Here is a 21,872-nt window from a genome sequence, read left to right on the forward strand (position 1 = left end):
TGAAATACAGAAAGGTGAGTAGCGTGCAGCTTTGCCTGTGTTGCAGCAAATCATTCGTAGCCCATCCTGAAACTTCATTCAAACAAAAGAACACTTTGATTTGAGCTTTGTGGCACATGTCATACACAAATGTACAAAAGAGACACTCAGAGGGAAAACCACTCCCTTTCTTGAGTTGTTAATCTGATCTACCATTCTGTAACAGCCACAGTTCCTACATGACGTTTGTTGCTGATGGTCACGCCTTCTAGTTCAGTATTTTGATGACTCAAAGTGAAGTAAACCCTTCAATGAAATTGGAAGTTTTTCTTGGATCATTTATCCACTGTTATGAGTAAAAAGACTCTGCTTGCTGTTGTTGGACAGGAGTTTCAGCTGATTTCACCTGAGTTCAGTCACTCAGGTGTGGAATTTAGTCAGTAACCATAGAAATATTTAGCAAGAGTGGGCATGTACTTTACAGTGAGGTAAGGAGCTGAACACCAGGGAGCGAATCAAATGGAAATGTCACGGCTTCACATTTCTGCTTAACTCTCTCTGTGTCTCTCCCTCTGTGTTTAAAAGGCTGCTATGATTCCCACAGTCACCTCTGTTTGTTGCAACAACATATTCAGATCCAGCTCGTTGTGGGTTTGATGTTGACACACATACTGGTGCAAAGAAATTGCTTGGAAGATACAAGGGCTAGGTGGCATTTTAACATTTTTAACTAAACTTTTTTTGTTTTTTTTTCAACAAATGAATCCAAAATTCAGCTGTACCAGAACATCACCTAGAAGTGCAGTCGAAAAGTCCATACAGTTTAAAAATGAGCAATTTAGTGATTTAAATGGATATTGCATGAAAGAATAAATTAAGAAAATTACAAGTCTGGCTGGACATTCAATTCATGGCAACTTCCAGTTGTTGACAGTTTTCAGTGCTTATTTTGGTACCAAAAAATATTAAAGTTCAATACTACTAATTGTTTTCACATCAAAATTGCAATATGAAGGAATGGTAAATTCTAATTGCAAGGGCTGGAATTTTTTATTACATTATTATCAATGTCTCAACAACCTATAAAAAGTTATAAAAGGTGTAGATGTAGGTCAGCTGTAATTGATTAACTTAAATTCTGTCGCTTAGCCAAACTACAAATTAGCAGCTAGTTAGCTAGGTGGTTTTCAAGTGAATAATGGATGGCTGGTTGTGAAGTGTAGTCAGAATCTCCTAGTTAAACTTCAAAATAAATTATTTTATTATTTTAACCTTATCAGCATTAAAGTTCTGAATGAGGAAGCAGTTAAGCTAGCTCTGCTGCCTGTCTGTCAAGCTAATGTTGCTGTTAGCTCAAGCAGCTACAGTGCAGAGCTGTAGCATTAGGGATCATCAGGCAGATACCAAAAAATGTGTGTTAGATATAACTTATCAGCACTGTGTTTATTATTATGAACAATCACCTGCTATAATATCAACATATAATATACAGTTACAATATAAAAAGATCTCTGGCCTCAACAGTAAGCGACGTCATCAACAATGTCATTTTATCTGATGTTTTACGTAGAAATAAGTTTGTTGTCATGATTGATACAAACTTACAGTTGTTTAATACTATGCAGACCACCCATACAAATTTAATTGATAGAGCATCAAAGCAAGTCATAATTTCCTCAAATCATTCAGCCCTATTCAGTTCCCATCTCTAGAAGACACTGCCCTAAAATGCACCCTGAGAGAGACACAATTTACACTCTTTAAAATGTAGTTTAAATGATTCAGTCCCTTTATTAAACCGGTCCAGTGAGCCCACTGGAATTCACAGAGAAAGAGACACAGAGAGAGCATGAGAACCCATTCAGGGTGATTCTTAGACCTCAGGGTCAAGTCACTGACTCATTGTCCAATCAGGAGGGTGTGTGAATCATCCTCCTTGCACTTCCTGTTTCTCTGGACACTAGAATGGACTAAAGAGGGGGATTTCAGCGGTCTGTGTTTGTATCTGCACACACATGCATGATTTTTAAGCTTGAGTGAATCCTGTCCAGGTGTCCACTTCATAATAAATATTTTTATCTCTGTATTTTATAGATGATAAAATTCCAATACTGGCCTATGTGCTGGTGTAATCCTCCAGTGTGTGTGTGTGTGTGTGTGTGTGTGTGTGTGTGTGGGCATGTATGTGAGAAAGAGTGACCTCAGTCTGGCCTCAGTAGCTGTGTTCATTTCTCTATAGAGACTTGGTGAGAGAAAGAGCAGAGATCTGACAGAGAAGTACATTCATCATCCACTCAGCACACACATGAGAAAACAGAGCTGGTGGGCAGGACCTCTGAAGTGTGTCCACACACACACACTCACTGATACTAGAGAAACTCAGAGGGAGCGATAAGGCACATACAGTCTATGTGAATGAGCGTAGGAGTGAGTGTGTATCACTGACTTCCATGTCAGAGTGATCCAGCTGTCCTAGTTGCTGTTTGATACAGGAAACTAGAGCTGCAACGATTAGTTGATTATTGCCAACTAGTACATTAATTGCCAACTATTTTGATAATTGATTAATCACTCAGAGTCTTTTTAAGAATTTATTTAAGAAAAAAAGTTCTCTGATTCCAGCTTCTCAAATCTGAATATTTTCTGGTTTCTTTAGTCTATAACAGTAAATCAATGAATTGATAATGAAACTAATCATTAGTGGCAGCCCTACAGGAAACACACTTCTGGTACAGATAATAATAATAATAATAATAATAACTGAAGAATGTATGTCACTCTGACTGAAATATGCTGTAAACAACCAAAAGAGACCAGGCAACACACTGTGACAAACCAAAAAATGATGTCAAAGAACAGCATGGAGTGATATTAATGTTAAAGGGGGGAAAGTGTTGTTTCTTTGTAATACTTTCAATCCAGAACTTACCACCAGACATCTCAAATGAAGCATAGGTTGTACAGGAATATTTCAAATATTGTACAATGTTTAAAAAAATAAATGTTCACTTATATCAGCCTTTGTTGTGAGGTGACCAATGGACCTTAGATTGCAACCAAGTAGCTAAGAGGCAAAGATAGGTCAAATGTATCCTGGGTTGAGAGAAAATATCTGCATATGCATCATATTATTTGCAAGTTTGTTGTGCAGAAATCCCAGCAAAGTACTGGTCTATATACAGTACTCTGCAGTTCTCTGAATGTATGGTTTGGGAGTTGAGCAAGTTATTATTGTATAACCGGCCTGGAGTTTTTCTTTCTTACATCAATCATAAAGGTAGAAATCAGTTATGACACACAGCTAAAAGATGTGTGTTTTGAGTAACTGGGTTGTTGACTAGCAGTCTGTAATAATAAGTATAAAGGTTGAGAGAAAGTGAGACTGACGTTTGATCACGAAGTAGCACCAACGTTCAGGTACTGAAAATCACAACGTGTGGAGGAGTGTCTGAAAAGTATTCTGAAAACACTGCATGTGCACACAGCCAGTGAATGAATTTAATGAAGTGAGTATATCAGGGTCCAGTGTCTTTCTCTGTCTCATTCCTGGTCCTCTGAAACCGTGAACAGGCCTTCAGTGCGGTGAAAGAAAAGTCCGACTATAAATCTGGAAGCCAATTACATGGGCTCTTTCAAATGGCCAGTGCTTTGTGCTTTGGTTGGTGGTAGTGGGGGGCGGGAGTTGGGGGGGGGGGGCTGGCATTGGGCCAGTACAGGCTGTACCAGTCTGTGATAACCGGGGTGGGACTCAGACGCAGAGAGGGAGGAGAAGAGGCCAAGGTCAGACGTGGACGACAAATATTGGTTTAGTTTCAAAGAGATCCAGAGAGGCTGAGTGGAGGTGTTTCTGTTTGCACGCTGGGTTTCCACACAGATGGACGAGTGTGTGTGTTAAGAGAGTTCAACCACAATGGAGTTTTGAAGGCAAGATTTTGCCTTTTGGATTGCAAATAATCAGTTTATTGCACTTTTATTATTACGTATAATGTAGAATCTGACACTTGTTGAGTCAGTAAAGGTGTAACACTGTGAACTGCACAACCTTCTTCTGTTCTCATTGACTGAAGAGGATCAGATGCCTTTTACTTTGAAATATACTTTTATTTGAACATGTAACTTTATTTATGGGCTTTTGTTGGTTCATTCAGATTCAACCACAGATATAATCCATGTTCAAACAGTAACGACAGCTCAGCGTCCTTGTACTTTGCCCTCTCCTTGGCTGAGTGCTAAATCATATGTAACAGCATGTCATTTATGAAAATAAATCTTAATATGGCAAAGTGCTGTAGCTGCCATCTTAATTATAAACACAGCTGTGGCTGGGATTTTTCTCGGTCTGTTTTCCTCATGAAACAGGACAGACACTCTCCATAGCTCAGCACAGGAACATTTATCATAGCTGCTGTGCTCAGATTCCAGTACTACACACTAATGCTAAGCAGGTTCTGGATGTGTAGTGTGTTTACACTGGAAAAGTAATACAACTAAGTATACTTTAAAAAGTCATTACCAAATTTGTGTGATTTTTTTGAGTTTGCCATTGTTTCATAATTCATTGCACAAAGGAAGTGTTGGTTTCTTTTTACCATGACTGTAATCTTTCTCTAATCAAGTCATTTTTGTGCCTAAACCATAACTGAACTGTTGGCAGATCAGTTTTAGAAATCACAGACAAACAACTTATTCTGCTCTTGAGTCTGGAGGCCTTGTTGTTGTTTTCTCTTAGTGGTATTTCAAAAATCACAATTTGATTGACGTCCGTTAGTGAACTTATTACATAACTTCTTGTAAGTACAAAACGGTAAAGTCAAAATATGAACCAAATGGGACATTTTACAATGTGAAAATAAATTTGTCAGTGGTCTGTGGTGGACAAACTACTCTTATATCAATAACCTTTATAAGTTATTGGAGGCAGAAAGTCCTGATTTGGTTTGGAAGAAGACTCTGGAGGTCTTCTATCTATCGTGTTTGACAGCTGAGTTGTTATTGGATGGATTTTCTTCCGTGAGTTTCATAACTTTAGGCTTCTTTGGGCAACAGCAGATACACCTTGAAATTAAAGCAACTTTACCACACTGCAAGTTTGAAAACCACCAGATTTCCTGCTCCTGTCCACCTGTTTTTGCTAAATCAACTGTCAGGACTGTCACTCCTGTTCACCAATTTCAATTTATTTTCTGATTTCAAGTTGTGGCTGTCAGAAAAATGTTCTCCAGATGCCAAACTAAAATGACCAGGAAACAGTACACATATCCCTGCAAATAGACAGTTGTAAATAATAAATAATAAGCTGTTTTGACTCCCTGCACTGTTGTTTTCTGAGTCACACATATCATACAAACTGCCCTTTGACAGCATGTTTGTCTGTTGCCTTGTTTTGTGAACGCTCAGTTTAACAGTAGATGTATAATATATTAATATGTATCTGTGTGTCCCTCTTCTTCTTCTGCAGAACGTGTTGGCCAAGGCGTTGTATGACAATGTGGCGGAGTCTCCGGATGAGCTGTCCTTCCGCAAGGGGGACATCATGACGGTGTTGGAGCGCGACACGCAGGGATTGGATGGCTGGTGGCTCTGCTCGCTCCATGGACGCCAAGGCATCGTCCCTGGCAACCGCCTTAAGATCCTGGTTGGCATGTACGACAGCAAGCAACAGGCCACGCCCTCCACGCCAGATCCATCTTCTCCTTGTCCCGCCTCCCTGTTGCCAAGACCCTTCCTCCCTCAGAGCGCCTACGCCAAACCCTCGCTTCCTCCATCTTCTGCTATCGCCACATCTTCCCCTGGGTTCGCCAACAAGCCCCTCCCCGCAGCTCAGTACACGTCCATGCACCCGGCTTACTCCACCCCCAGCCCCGCACAGCCCAACCCTGACTCTGTCTACATGATGCCCCCCTCCCATGGCCCCAAACCCAGTCCCCAAAGTCTGTACCAGGTCCCCTCTGGCCCAAGTGGACCCCCTCCAAAGGCTCAGCCAGGACCCCCCATTAAGGCCCCGGCTCTAGCCCAGAGACAGTACCAGAAGTCTGGGCAGGATATCTACCAGGTGCCCCCCTCTTTAGGCCCAGGACCAGGTCAGGGAGCAGCCCCAGCTGTAGGGCCAGGAGCCGGGCAGGATGTGTACCAGGTGCCCCCCTCCCTGGAGAAGAGGAACTGGGAGAGTAGCAACAAGCCACTGGGCAAGGTAAGGAAGGAAGGAAGGAATGTGAAGAAGTATTGCCAAAAGGTGAAAAAAACATAAACGAGCAAATGATAGAAAGGAAAAGAAGGGAGGAATGAAGGGGGGGAGGATTATATATCCTATTTTCATTTTAAAAATCTTAAAGGAACAGAAGAGAATAAAACATTCAGTGTCATTGTTCCTGACCTGGGCTGTGGATGTTTTTATATCACACACACACACACACAGACATCCTGCTATTGTCACCGTTTGCATTTGCTGGTATCTGTGTCTGTCTTATTTTTGTCAATCCAAAAGCTCAAGGTTGTTCTTTGTGCTGTGGGGCAAAGTTTGCAGTTCTATATTGGATATCAGCCAGTCAGGATCATCTACAGTAATGTGTCAGAGTTTTGGTAAAGGTGTGGTCAGTCACACTGATATAAAAAGCAGCCCTATCGAAAAACTTTGTAATTCTGGGTGTCAGCAGAGACTCAGAGTCCCTGGTGTGAAAGTTGTCTTTGAACGCAGAAAAACGGTTCAGTATCTGGTTCAGTTCAATCCATTGTTTGAAAGGAACAACATGATTGGTTGATAATGTCACACATCATGGGTATGAGGAAGGTCATGTTATGGTCTGTACTCTGCACATAATGTCTGCTTACAATCTGAAGTGACAAAACACAAATGTTAAAGCAACAGCATCAAACTACTAACGCCTTGACGCAGAGTGTTTTACATCAGAACACATTGGAGTGTATCGTTCATCTTAAACCAATGTGTTTAAATGATCGTCTGTTGGTTAAATTGGATTAGTTGTCAGTTTAAGTTGTGGTCAGGTCTGTTTCTGCTTGTGATGCTCAGTAGCATAAAGCAGAAGTTATGTTGCTATGCTTACTACAGCTGCAACCATTAGTCGACTAATCAAAATGTTTTGAGTCATTTTTTAAGAAAAAAAGACCAAATGTGAATATTTCTGGTTTCTTCAGTCTTCAATGACAGTAAACTGAATATCTTTGGATTGGAGGACATTACTATGGGCTTTGGGAAACAGTGATCGACATTTTCCACCATTTTCTGACATTTTATGGACCAAACAACTAATTGATTAAGCGAGAAAATAATCATTAGTTGCAGCCCTAATGCTGCTGTTTAATTCATTACACACTGATTTAGAGCAGAGATTTCCTGAATGTGTGTTAAGTGTCCTGTTTTATGATTTCAACTGACACCTGGCCTCCCAGCCAATCAGAAATCTTTTATTTTTTATATTTGGTATAAAGAAGATCAGAGTGAGACAGAGCATTGAAGCATTCCTAACAAAACAAGGAAAAACTACAAAACTGAAGACTGAATTGAAGTCTTTCCACTCCACATGACAGTGTACTGCTGTTCTGAAACAACCTGCCCAACAGTCCCATGTGATGAGACAGAGGAGGTAGAGAAGGAGAAGATGACATGGATGAGAAAAGAAGGAAGAAACGCTGACGGAATAAACAGTAGACAGTGTGTGTGTGTGTGTGTGTGTGTGTGTGTGCGTGCGTGTGTGTGTGTGCGCGTGTGTGAGAGAGAGAGAGTGCAGAGTAGGACCAGTGAAATAATAAGATTGTTAATAATTCAGCCCTGATCTTGTGGTTGGGTGAGTAAGCACTTTACTGCACCAGCAGGTGACTGTGTGTGTGTGTGTCTGTGTGTGTGTCTGTGTGTGTGTATGTGTGTGTGTGTGTGTGTGTATGTGTGTGCGTGTGTGTACTCTGGGGAAGCCCCTCCAGGCTTGCTGTGGTGCAGTGAGCCATATGTGTAAGCACCGCTGTTAGTCAGAGTGTTCTGTTGTTCGTGTTTGTTGGGGATGATGGGGATGCTGCGTCCAGCTGCTCCTCTCCTTCTTAACACATGACCTCATCTTTCTGTCTCTAACTGCTTCATAATAAATTGATATGCAGGAACTGAAATGTAACAACTAGTCAAATGCTTTATGATAAATTCAGTAGGAGTGTTGTATTGTGTCCTCAGTGCTTCTTCGACCTGTATTTTTAACAGCATCATGGGACACTAAAAGAAGATGTGTTGTCTCTCAGAACAAGGTCACACAGTGCAAGTTGAAAAAGACAAAGTGTGTTTTTTGCAGAACAGCTACATATGAAGGTGGCATTCTGAGATATGCATGCAGAGCCATGCACTGAGCAGCTGCAAATAGATTTCATAGTGCGTACACAGCACAAATGATTTGAACAGACAGCAGGCGATGGTTAAAGGTGTTGTTTACTCTGATGACAAATTGCAGGTGTGCTGGTTCTCACAAACTGCTGTAGAGCCTGTTGTCTGCAGTAATATTTCAAACTCATTCACTGCTAGCACTTATTAGCACTAATTAATGAATGTCCATATCATCTTGCACGCACCAATTTTCTTTCCCCTAATCTTTATGACAAGTACGTTGGACTTTTTGGTAATATTTTAACTTTCTGTCCCTCGATTTAACATTTATTTAGTATACAAACATTTAATTAATGGTAGATAACTGACTATAAAGTAGTTGTTGTAGATGTTTTAATGTGTTAATAAATGTACAGTATTTGTCAACAATTATAACTTCTCTTATGAAGACATATTTCATATTATTACAACTGTGACCAATTGTGATGTGATTGCTGACAAATACATCAATAACCAACACTTATATCTACTTACAACTACATTAAAGTGTGTTATAAAGTATATATTAACTGTTGGTAAGCTGCTTATGAATGCTAAATAGGACTTAAAGTAAACTCTTACCTATGTCATAGCTGCTTGACAATAAAAGCCTCCTGCTGGTTTGCGAGAGGAAAACTTTAAATGTGAAGCAGCAGGAATGTTCAGTTTGCATCAGCGGTAACTCGACACAGTAAGTACAGCTCCAGTACAGCTGTAGAAAAGTGATTATTAAACTAGGGATATTGGGTATTGTCCCTCTGTAGTGGTCTAACTCTAATAGTGTCATCTTAATTAATTCTGAAGGGAGTAAGAATGAAGTCATCACTACCTACATGTAGTGAGGAATTCACCAGGGAGAGAGAGAAGCAGGGAAGGAGTGATGGACTGGTGTCCCAGAGGTTATATGTTTACCAGTGTCACCATGGTATTTACAGCAAGATAACAGAGGGAGGGTCCATCTGAGGAAATATATGGCAGATAGTATCGCAACAGCTCCATTATACTGACAGAGAGGAAGGGAACAGGATCACCAACCTCCATATGTATTAGTCAGTTATGTTCTTAAAGGGCAGTACTGTACAGGTGCCGTCACACACTCTTTCCCCTTCATCCATTTACATTACAAAACATATATTCTTTACATTTCTGCCAGTGTGCTGTAGTGTTTTACATGTTTAAATGTGTTTTTCTACCTTCCAGACAGCCATTAGTTTCCCTTCCAATGTGGAATTATAGTCTGCATTTTTATATACACTGCATGGCCAAAAGTATGTGGCCACTCGAACCTTCCAGCCATACGTGACAGTTGAACATGGTATACTGACACTGTATGTGTTAATGTGCTGCTGTAACAGCTGAAGGGATCTCCTGCCATTCAGTCACAAGAGCATTAGTGATGTCCAACACTGAAGTTGGATGATAAGCTCTGGCTCACAGTCAGCTGGTTCATCCCATTGTTGGATGTGGTTGAGGTCAAGGCCTCCACACCAAACTGGGAGAACCATTTCTTTATGGAGCTGGCTTTGTGCACAGGGAAAAGGTCATGTTGAAACAAGTGTTGACACAAAATTGAAAGAACACTTGTCTTAAATATCCTTGCATGCTGCAGCATTAAAATTAACTTTCATTGTAACTACAATGCCAAACCCAACTATCAAAGAACAGCACACAAAGGTTTGGAGGCAGGTGTGTCCACAGTCTTTTGGCCATATAATGCATTCGAGTTTTAAGTCTATATTGTTATATATTTTTTGTTTTTTAAATTATTTGTAGTTGTTATTGGCACTAATAATCTGATTTAAAGGATAAATCTAGTGATATTTTATATTTTTCTTGTTCACAAATCTCATGTGCAGAACCAAACCAACAGTATTGTTTGATACATCTTATTCATCTGGGCTATAGCAATTCAAAAATTGTTCCAAAAACTATTAAATACACACCAATTAATGTGTCTTCATTACCATGAACACACACACTGTAGTTTATTCTGATTCAATCTCACATAATCCCAGAAATACTCACTAGAGCACAAAATGTGGATTAATCCACCACTGAAAATAGTCCCCAACAAAGGCACTATTTCCTCCTGTCTAAGTAATGTTTGTTAAAAACTACAGTGACCAATTGTTAGGGGAAATCACTGACCCTTTTTTAAAATGAAAAAAATATATTTGTGAGTTTGTTTGTTTTTTTCTGTCAGATGTGTTCAGTAGGAACAAGTGGGTGTGGAGATGAGAGCTACAGACAGGGAATGGAAGTCATTAATTGTTGGAATCGTGTTATATCATTATTAGATTTGTTTTAAACTTTAAAATATGACTTTGGAATCAGCCTCAAGGCTGTATTGGTGCTTGTGTGGCTTAATTTGAAAGGTTTGCACTGTGTCACCATGAGACAAGAACATATTTATAATTTATGAATTGTCCTTTATGTCTTTCCTTGACTTCATGATGTTTTCCATGAAGGTCAAGGAAATGTGGTGAGGAAGTGGACTGAGCCAATGTTTTACTCACAGCTGCATTTAGTACTAGACCTTACAGTATATTACACCTAACACACAAAGTGTGTGCGTCACATACTTTATGTATTTACCTTGCCATGCCCTTCATTGTACTGAGTTGCTTTTTATGCTCACTTACCTCCCCCTGCCTCCCTATCCGTACAAACACACACACACACACAATTAAAAAGACGCACACACACTCTTCACTCCTGCAAGTTAGTCATTATGAGATAAGGAATTCCTGCTGAGAGAAGACTCCTCTCTCTCTCTCTCTCTCTCTCTCTCTCTCTCTCTCTCTCTCTCTCTCTCTCTGTCTGTCTCTCTCTCTTTCACCCACTCATCCACACATACACACACGGTTGAGTAGTAATTGAAGAGTGATGAAAACTGCAGTGTTTGTTTCAACATGCAGAGTAAACGATGGAGAAGTTGAACAGTGAGGCAGAGGGAGCTACAGCTGCAGGGAGTCTCAGCTGCTTTGGAAGGCTCCTGCCCGGCTTTAAACACCAAATGTCCCTTTGTAGGAATATTCGGACAGACGGCAGCTCACAGGAATCAGTTTGTCTAGCCAGACTTTCCCGTGAATATCAGAGGAGACACATGACTGTATACGCCCATTACAGGCCTACAGAGGATGTAACAATACCAACTTGAAGGGGAACTGGACACTACCTTGTGCACACAGATTAGCACAAGTCATCACGAGTTAGATTTAGATCATGATATTATTAACTTGAGCTAGACCTAACAAAAATCTGAATTCAGGGTCCACACACCAGCTTTTCCCAGATCTTTCCACTGCATCTCATCAGCTAATGAAGTTTGCTCAGTTTGTATCATTCGACCTAACTATGGAATTTTAATCACATGATAGCAGGTGGTTGTGTATGCAGATGATAACCCCTGTCTCTGTTCAATGGACTCATCATCATCATCATCATCAGATTTGAATGGTGTCCTTTATCTTTCTCGAGTGTTGGTCAATAGAAAACATTGGGAAAAGCTGATAAATGGACAAGACATTAAGGAAAATATATTTTTTGTCAAAACATTATCAGGATTCTTAAGGGATTCTTCCTGAAATATGTCCCTTGCACTGAGTATCAAAAACTGTCAGATACCAAAAGTTACCAACACATTTCTGGTCAGATTTGTAATCTTGTTGATTCATTCTTTGATTAGATTATTTCTGTTATCAAAATCTACATTTTTACCAAATTTAGACTTGATTCTATTCAGGCAAAGCTCTCGTATGGCTGCTTGTGTTTGGACATTTTGGCTTGATTTGTGAAATGGTTTTGTAGAAAAATAATATTTATATTTCTCTTCGTAAGTTATCAAAAAAGTACAATTTCGGTATTGATACAGCAGTTATCACAGTGACACTAGCATTGAAATATTTCACATGATAACATATCTCCATCCAAAATAAAAAATGTATTAAAGCTAAGATGCTTATTTAGTGCTTAGTTACATTGTTTGTGGCCTGACAACCTTCTCTCCTTATTTTGCACTGCATCATATACAGTCATATAATGAAGCTGACCAGTTAACTGAAACCAGTGTAGCATCACAACTGTGTACAAAAGAATGTTAAGAGGAGAAAGACACATGGAAAGAATGTGATAACTTAATGACACCTACAGGACTCCATAGATCCCCTTGAATCCAGCAGATGGAAATACAGATAATTCAATGTTACTTACATCCTGAAAATGAACCTGCAAGTTTCCGCATGGATACATCATTGCGTGTGTGTGTGTGTGTTTGTGTGTGTGTGTTTGTGTGTGTGTTTGTGTGTGTGAGGAGGTCAAGCAGCAGTGTCAGCTGACACAGCTGTCATCAAAGGCATTGATGTGTCAGGAGGGGTGTGTCGCCAGCCACGTGCCACACAGACACCCAGCTCTTAACACTCACACGCAGACACACACACACACACACAGAGGAACAGCTGAAGACAATCAATGTGTGTATTAGTGCATCTGTGTGTGTGTGTGTGTTCCTAGTATTGGCCCTGTATATTGGTCTAAGTCTGAGCAGAAAATGACTCTGCTGCAGGTAATCAAATGGACCCTGCAGGGTGTGTGTGTGTGTGTGTGTGTGTGTGTGTGTGTGTGTGTGTGTGTGTGTGTGTGTGTGTGTGTGTGTGTGTGTGTGTGTGTGGGTGCCCTGTGGGGTCCATTTGATTACCTGCAGCGGACTCATTTTCTGCTCTGGTAGTGTGTAAAGAGCGAAGATGAGAGTGTGTGTGTGTGTGTGTATGAAGGAACTGAAATGTCAGTGGGCATGTTGGTTGACTGTGTTTTTTCTTTGAGTGTGTGTGTGCTGGCTCCCTCTCGAACCCTTTCATTATCTACACACACACACACACAGCAGCAGCATTACAGTGAGAGCTCTGAATATGGTTTTGAATATATAAGCATGCTTTAAAGTTTTATTCAGTTCATATTCCAGCCTTATTCATTTGGGCTGTCAGGCCTCTAGTTTGAGGGTGGAACACTGGCATAGTTGCTATAGTTACAGCCCAGTCTAGTATGCTGAGGAGTGTATTACCTACTTTGACAGACACACCCAAGAGAAGAACAGCTGGAGAACTGGACAGGCCCCACACACTGAGTTGGCAAGAGAAACAACAATAAAATGACAGAGGATTTTCTAACATATAAATCAAACTGTCCCTGAGACACTCTTACTGATGCCATATGAGAACTGCACCACTGGTAATAATAAAGAGCTCCGTAAATTCCTGTCTCGATACGTTCAGCGTAATGGACGTTTTTAATGGACTAATTGTTGAAACATTAGAGTTGCGTCATACTCACCACCCTGCTGCTCTCACTTTCTCTTCTCTAACACAAATCCTGCTTTTATTCTCCTCTAATTAACTAATTAGCTGCTCTGCTCTGTGCAGGGGCAGGGTGGAGCTTCAGGACTCTGTCAACTGACTCCAGCATGTCAGGGAGACCAGAGACCAGGCGTGACACCAGTCAGAGAAAAGTGTTCTAAAAAGAGAAAAGTAGACAGGCAAAACGGAAGTGTTCAGGTACATTGTTGAGTGTAGGTCATCCGTATTTTAGAAGAACTCAGAGCCCAATACACAATGACTGTAGTTATGCACGAATAACAGAGCAAATACTTCCACAGGCAGTTCAAAACCAGTTTGTCTCATATTCTCTGAGATCTTGTGAAGTTCTGTTACAGACAAAGTGCAGATCTTTGGATCAAACATACCCACTCAAATCTGAACTGGAGGCACAGAAAACAGGAACAATCTAAGAGCCCAGTATGATAGATCCACTTTATTTTAAGAACATTTATTTAATATTAGTGTGCTTATTATTTATAACATCTGTGTATAATAGAATATTAGTTTCTTTCATGTTGTTGGTGTATATATTCATTCACACCTCACATCAACTGTATTCATTTTTCTATGCATTGAAGTATCGACTGGAGGCCAAGTAATCGGTCCTTTTCTGGACAGGCAGGTTTTGAACGGGCACTGCACTAGTGTTTCTATAAAAAAACCATCATGGATGTATCCTGCTATTCACTACACAAGAAGAGAAAAACTATATTTACATGCAGACTCACTTGATTTTAGAGAACGCTTAATGCCGTCATCCTAAAACAGAAATCTAAATGATGAATAATCCAACTTTTTGATAAATATTTTAATGCTGATAAATCTTGATTTGTGTTCCCCTAAAACTAGAAGCCTGAGAGAGTGCTGCTGGTCTGAATGTTTTTTTCTAATGAAATTTTTTTTCAGTGCAAAATATTGGTTCTAGGCAGCTGGTGTGTGTGTGTGTGTGTGTGTGTGTGTGTGTGTGTGTGTGTGTGTGTGTGTGTGTGTGTGTGTGTGTAAAGTGCCAGAGTGTGAGGCTATGTTCTGCACCACATACTGAGAGATTAACTGGAGACTAATGAAGTCAACACGGCTGTCTGGCACACTCCCACACATATCTGTATTTCTGTAGAAATGAGCACACTCATACACACACACACACGCACACACACATGCACACACACACACAAACACAGGGGACTGGAGTTGGAATAATTTTGTCTCTATTTTGTTTCCAGCCACTCATTTTTTGTGCATTTGTTAGTTACTACTGATAGTCTGTATCAGTCATCATGGTGAAACTGAAATGATATGAATATCTGTTAAGATTCAATAAAATTCTATGCTTTATGCTTACCAAAATAATCTACATTCTAATCCTGCTTTCACAAGCTGAACTTCTGATAAGACAGTTAAAGGGTGCATTTACAGTATATGTAATATAGATAAATGACTTTGATCAGTTCTTTATAGAACTGCCTTCAGTGTGTGTTATGTTCAGTGTGTGTCTGTCAGTGCAGGAACGCCTTAAAATTGCAACAGTATGTGTGTGTAATAAGATGAGAATGGAGAATGTAGTTCCAGACTGCATATCTGGGGCAGTGTCATCATACTTTGAGGAGTGCCACATAAATATTGTGTGTTGAGCAAAAGAGTACATTCCCTGTCGACAAAGTTGAACTGAACTCGCATGCGGTAAGAAAGAGGAAAGGAGAAAGGAGCACAGTATGCCAGACTGTGCCGCTTAAAGAAACACTACCTGATATTGTTCACATTGCATTATGTTGAGCTAATATCCTCGCTAATTCTGCATTTGAACTCAAAACAACCATTCCTCTTCAAACAAGCTTTGCTTTAGGCTTAGAATAGACAGACAGGCAGACAGAACTCACACATTTGTGAAGCAAAACTATTTCCCCAATCACAACAAATCTCACAATGACTGAAATGAAAACAAAGTCACAGATAGCACACAAAGAGCGTGATGAGAGGTACAACACAGCGTAATGTCAACTCAGCTGTCTCTTACTGTGTATGTATTGCAGTTGAACCGACACAAAGCATGATATGATGACGCTAATGAATAAATAACTTTCTTTTCCATCATCGTGGTCCTGCAGCCTTAAGGTGAGTCAGTCCATCTGGATTTTGCCAGAATTGCCAGACAGCCAGTCTGAGCTCGCACACATGGACAAAACACATACACACACACACCAGTCATGCCATGTGGTGTTGGAATCCGGTTCAGTGGGGGGTAGAGTGTGTTGGTGCTCTCCTGGAGACATGCCTCCCCCTGCACTAATCTGTTAAGACCCCTGCACTGCTTCTTGGTGCCTGTGTGTGTGTGTGTGTGTGTGTGTGTGTGTGTTGCCACATGCCCCACATAGCTGGCATGGTATGTGGCTCCAACTCTCTCTCTCTCATTCATTCTCTCTCTCCCTTTAGCTGTCTTTGTTTTTACTTCTTTGTGTTCTTTGTGCTCATGACCAACAGTCACGCTCTAAATCCATGCAGCAGTGAAAGTTACAGTCACATCCACATTGTTTAGATATTTATGTAGCCAACAACTTTGAAAAGTCCATTTACATTTCTTAAGATCAGTAAATTATTAACCATTATATAAAAAAAACACATACATATTGAATGATTTGTAACATTTAACATGCACTTTGTACATTTATACCATATTCATACAACAATCCTGTCATACCAGTCAACACCAGGATGCACGTGGATGACAGACACGGAATCAAACCAAACGAGAAAGTAACAAAAGTCAGAGGATATTGTCCATTAAAATAAAAAATTATTATCTAACGCTATCCAGTGCATGTGTCAGTGTAGGATTGTGGTAGAACCTACAGTATTTAAAGGATAGTTTCACAACAGTCAGGTGCCCAAATAACAGTGGAATAAGTTTTTCTTGCTTTAATCATTCCTGCTGATCCTCTCCAAACATGCTTACGATGTAAGTGATGGGGGACAAAATCCATAGTCCTCATGTGTAGTCTGATCTGCAGTAACAAGTAACAAAAAGAGGGACTTTGGCACTAAAAAGACTGTAACGTTGAAAGATATCTACTTGATTTGACTCATTTGCCGTTTGTATCGTTTAAATACATTTTTGCACAGAAGGAGGACTGTGGATTTTGTCCCCCATCACTTACATTGCAGGTGCATTATGAAGGGATCTTAATAACGCGCATGGTGCAATGAAGCAGTTTGGCTGTATAGATGAATCTGGGTTGTCAGCAGAAGTACACGAGCTGCCATTACTTACATTACTGCAGTGGTACCTCACATAATGTATGTAGTAGTGTTTCACTCTCTTGGTGCTTTTGCCAAGAAATTTGTCCACGAGATCATATGTTGAAAATATAGTCATCATATGCCATTTAAATAAAGGTTGTAATCTAAAAACTTCAACTTTTCAATTAATTTAGTCCAAGTTTGGAAAAAACAAAGTAAAAGTTACAAGCCTCTGCTATATTAAATATATTTTACTTTCATATATCTCTATTAAATCCTCATTTTTCAATGGATCTGCCTACAATGGATCTGCCTACAGATGGTGAGCTGCTACCCCACTTAGCTCTGTTAGCTCGCTAGCGTTACGTTTTCTGTAGTGTTTTTGATGAAATAATGCATTTCTTCTGTTTACAGTAACAGAAATCACAGAGTTCGGTGGTTGCAACGCATAAATCAGCCCCCGGAATTGTCTATAAGTATCTAATAAGCAGACTTTTGGGAGGACAGAGGTCATTGTTAAAGCCTCTCCACCCTGCTCGACTGCATTCTGAATCTGACCACTAAATCAGGCAGAGACAAAGCAGAGAGCAGTGTGAGAGAGTAAGTTGAGATGAGGATCTGAAGCAGCCATGTCCACCAGTTCTGACAAACCACCCGACCCTCCTCCTGTAATTAGGCCTCTCTCTATTTTTACCCCTTTCCCTCTTTGAACTTCACATCTGCGCTGTAAAGATTTATTTTTCTCAGTACTCTGATTTATTTTTCAGAGTACTCTCTGCTGCAGCTGCATGTATAGAAAGTCTATTTTTCACCCTGTGTGGTTACGGTGGTCATTTTGAAGCTGTAAGATTGGGCTTCATTTGAGAATGTGCTGTGTTTACCACCAGTCTCTATGGAGGAGAATTCATTCTGCTTTTTGTTTCTAGACCAAAGCCTCCGCCCGGGTTCTTATTATCTGTCCCTTTCTCATCAGGAGAAAGCAGAGAAAGAGAAGAAAGAAAAAGGAGAGGAAGAGAGGGGTGGGAGGGAAGGAGGGACATTGCTCAGAGCGAAGGTCATCTGTTAAACAATGACTTCTGCTTGACGTAATCATACACACAGAACAAAAGAGGGACCATCCCAGCTTGTGTCACACATGGCCCTCTGTCGTAGTGTGTGTGCTCATATTTGCATGTATCTCCTTCACTGAATCCTCATGAATAAATGTGTGAAGACATTTTATTGTTGGTAGGTCAGAGTCGCTGCAGCTTTTATGAGGCCACTGATTTATTCTGAGAACACGACACACACAGGGTTTTCTTTGGCGGATATGTAGGTCAGTAAATCTGAAAGTGTACAGCCGTCCTCAGGCCAGAGTTCTGTGATGAGACATAAGAAACAAGGCTGTACAGGGACGTGTGTGTGTGTGTTCCCTGTCATTCATCCTTGTTGAGTGCTTGGAGAGCTGGTCTGTGCAGCTTGTCAGGGTTTAAGAATCAATATCAAGGTATTTGAGAGCCAACCCCCCCCAATAGGAGTCAGATACTAGTGTTAGCGATGCTAAATGCAGGTGCATGTTGAATGTTCCAAAGATGAGGTAACACACTTCAACAAACTGAGAAAAGATGGCAAGGATAAGCATGGAGTAAGACTCACGTTAACAAGAGAAGAACAGCTCCAAAAAGTGCAAAAGAACAGGATTCTAATTTATAGCTGAGATAACTCAAACTGGACTCAGTACTAGAAAGTGCAGAATCTGCCACAAGACATCAAAAAAACAGAGGCAGCAGAGTACAATTGCGCTATTGACCAACAAAAACCTGGTCTGAAGTCAATGGCGCAGTGTTTCACTGTTATTTTAAGGGCGCGTTATCAAGACAGTAATGTGCGCCTACACAGGTGGGTGCACAACACGCGTGCACTCTGCTTTTTACACACACACACAGACACGCAGCAACACACAAACATGCAAAAGATGACAAATAAAAAGGATTATAATGTGAGAGATTATTATTGTGTATATTAACATATTTTTATAAAATACATGTCATAATGCTCAGTCATAATATTTATCAGAATTAACTAATCGCAGTAATGACAGATTAAATTGTTGAATTCTTTGACCAAATTGTGGCAAAACACGTAGGTATGTAAACAGACGGACAACAACGGATCAGACACAGATCAGCTTTCCTGCGTCATCAGTACATGATGACATGAGGAACACATGAGGAAATAAATGAGGTGAAAACAATGAATAAACTAAAGAAGGAAATAAATCTGCACAGCTACTAGCTGCTGCCAGCAGCAGGATCAGCACCTTGGTGAGCTGATCAAGTCCTGATCATCATTTTTGAGAGTACAGTGATCAGGTTTCCATACTTTCAGCAATTAACACCCTGCTGATTTGACCTGTTACTCCATGACTGAACAAAATGATTTTAAAGAAACCAAAACTGTCATTAAAAAATAAACCTTTTCAGAAATCAAACAAAAATACATTCGCAACAAATTAATGAACAGGATCTTCAACTGGTGGTCTGTGGCTGACCACAGGAGGATCCAGGAGCAGCAGAGGCCAGTGTGCTCGTTATGGATCGTGCACTTTCCCTTTGCACACAAGCAGATCAGTTTCCTCTGCAAAGAAGCATTCCTTCTTACTACTTGGCAAAAGCGCATTTATAATAGCAATCCGCCAAGGTGCAAGGGCACCGTGCTTTTAAAGGGAATAGGACATGACACTGTGATTGGTTTATTGCATGTTACGCCGAAAACACACCCATGATTCATTAGGAGACTATGGACAACCCCTTTGAACCATGCGCCTGGCAAATCGACCATTTTTCCACTGTTAAAATAGCAAAAGTGGATTTGGACACACCCTAAATGCACTTGTGCAATGTGCTTCTTGAGATCATTAAAATAGGGCCCTAGGTTCTACACTTCCCATATTGCAATAGCGCCTTTGATTAGACCCAGTATACCTCTGTTTCTCTGGTTCTGCTACTTATAGTAGAGCAGAAATTATGAATCAATTTACAGAAAAGTAATCGGCTACTATTCTGGTTAATTGTCACAGTTTTTTTCAAGTAAAAATGTGAGGATTTGATGCTCTTTGATGTGATAGTAAACTCAATATTTTTGGGTTTTGGACTGTTGGTCAAAACAAACCATTTTAATATGTCATGTTGAACTCTGTGAAATTATAATGGATGTCTTTCCACTATTTTCTGGTATTTTATAGACAACACGATCAATAGATTCATTAAAAAAAAAAAAGAAAAAAGTATACCCATCCATAATGATAATAGTTATGTGCAGCCTTAGTTCACATGTTGATATTCACCCAGGCTGAATTCATCAGCATCAGCATGAATCCATTGATTGTGACCTTTTCTTTCTAACTGAACTAGGTAGGAAAGATGGATGTCAGAGAGTTAAGTACTAGTTTACCAGTGTAGTCAAGACAAAAATGACTCTTTCTGTTTCGGCTTCTCTCTGCAAATACACAACACAGACAAGAGGCAGTGACGCTGGTATTAAAGGATGCTGTTAGTTAACAGTGGTGACACAGTAGTAACACACACACACACACACACATTCATGATGAGAGTAGAATGTCTCTCTGGTGGTGACCATTGATCCATAGCTTTGATCTTCTAAAGGGATTAAAAGGCTCAGCAGGCTCTTACTATTACTAGACCTTATATACGCACGCACGCACGCACACACTCACAAACACACACACACATGCACTCATATAAACACTGATCCACTTAGCGTGAGTTTGTGGGTGTGTGTCTATTCTCCAGGGTGCACACAGACAGGTGATCAATAATATGAGTTATCAATCAGACACAGGGCTGGGAATGATGTGTGTGTGTGTGTGTGTGTGTGTGTGTGTGTGTGTGTGTGTGTGTGTGTGTGTGTGTGTGTGTGCGTGTGCGTGTGCGTGTGCGTGTGCGTGTGTGCATGCATGCGTGCGCAGGACACATCTGGCACTTAGCCAAGTGTCGTCAATACTGTTGAAAGCTTTCTGACAATGAGGAAAGGGCTGTTTACATGAGTGTGTATGTGTGAGACAGACTGAGAATGTGAGAGAAACCAACAGAGGAATGTAAAGTAAACACACAGCTTTTTAGGAATTTGTTCTCATTACAACTGCTGGTGAAATGATTCCCGTCATTTCTCTTCCTGTAGAAAGAACAGAGAGAATGTGTCATGAGGCGGGAGAGTTGCAGGCAGAGGGAGAGTGAGGAGGCAGAGGCAGATTAGAACAGACAGGTTGTCAGATGGATGGTTTTATCATTTGTCTCTGTCTGTCTCACACGCAGCATACCTCTGACAGCTGGGGAGCTGAGCAAATATTATCAGAGAGCTCCCATTAATCAGGGCTGAGCTAAGTGTGATTAAACAATGATTTGACTGACAAATACAGACAGACCGATGTTTGGTCTGATACTGATGAAGAGTATTTGGAATTAAACATTTAGATAACAGTTATATCTGCAGATACACAGTATACTTTGATGGAATCTATCTTAGAATACTATATGATATTTTCATTTTGTTATAATTTCACATTTATGTCCCTCTTAGGTTAGGTCTGGTTAGGTCTGGTTAGGTTAGGTTAGGTTAGGTTAGGTTAGGTTAGGTTAGGTTAGGTTTGGTCTGGTTAGATTAGGTCTGGTTAGGTTAGGTTAGGTTAGGTTAGGTTAGGTTAGGTTAGGTTAGGTTAGGTTTGGTCTGGTTAGATTAGGTCTGGTTAGGTTAGGTTAGGTTAGGTTAGGTTAGGTTAGGTTAGGTTAGGTTTGGTCTGGTTAGATTAGGTCTGGTTAGGTTAGGTTAGGTTAGGTTAGGTTAGGTCTGGTTAGGTTAGGTTAGGTCTGATTAGGTTAGGCTAGGTTAGGTTAGGTTAGGTTAGGTTAGGTTAGGTCAGGTCTGGTTAGGTT

General features: G+C 40.3%; 1 protein-coding gene across 3 annotated transcripts in view; it reads left to right on the forward strand.

Moving 5' to 3' along the window:
* Positions 1–21,872, forward strand: part of bcar1 (BCAR1 scaffold protein, Cas family member) — a 99,576-nt gene that overhangs the window by 59,815 nt on the left and 17,889 nt on the right. For all 3 annotated transcript variants that reach the window (XM_044356203.1, XM_044356205.1, XM_044356204.1), the window contains one exon: positions 5,438–6,169. In XM_044356203.1, the coding sequence (XP_044212138.1) occupies positions 5,438–6,169 (732 nt within the window). The remainder of the gene's footprint in view (positions 1–5,437; positions 6,170–21,872) is intronic.

Source organism: Thunnus albacares, chromosome 7, assembly GCF_914725855.1.
Source record: "Thunnus albacares chromosome 7, fThuAlb1.1, whole genome shotgun sequence".
NCBI lineage: Eukaryota > Metazoa > Chordata > Actinopteri > Scombriformes > Scombridae > Thunnus > Thunnus albacares.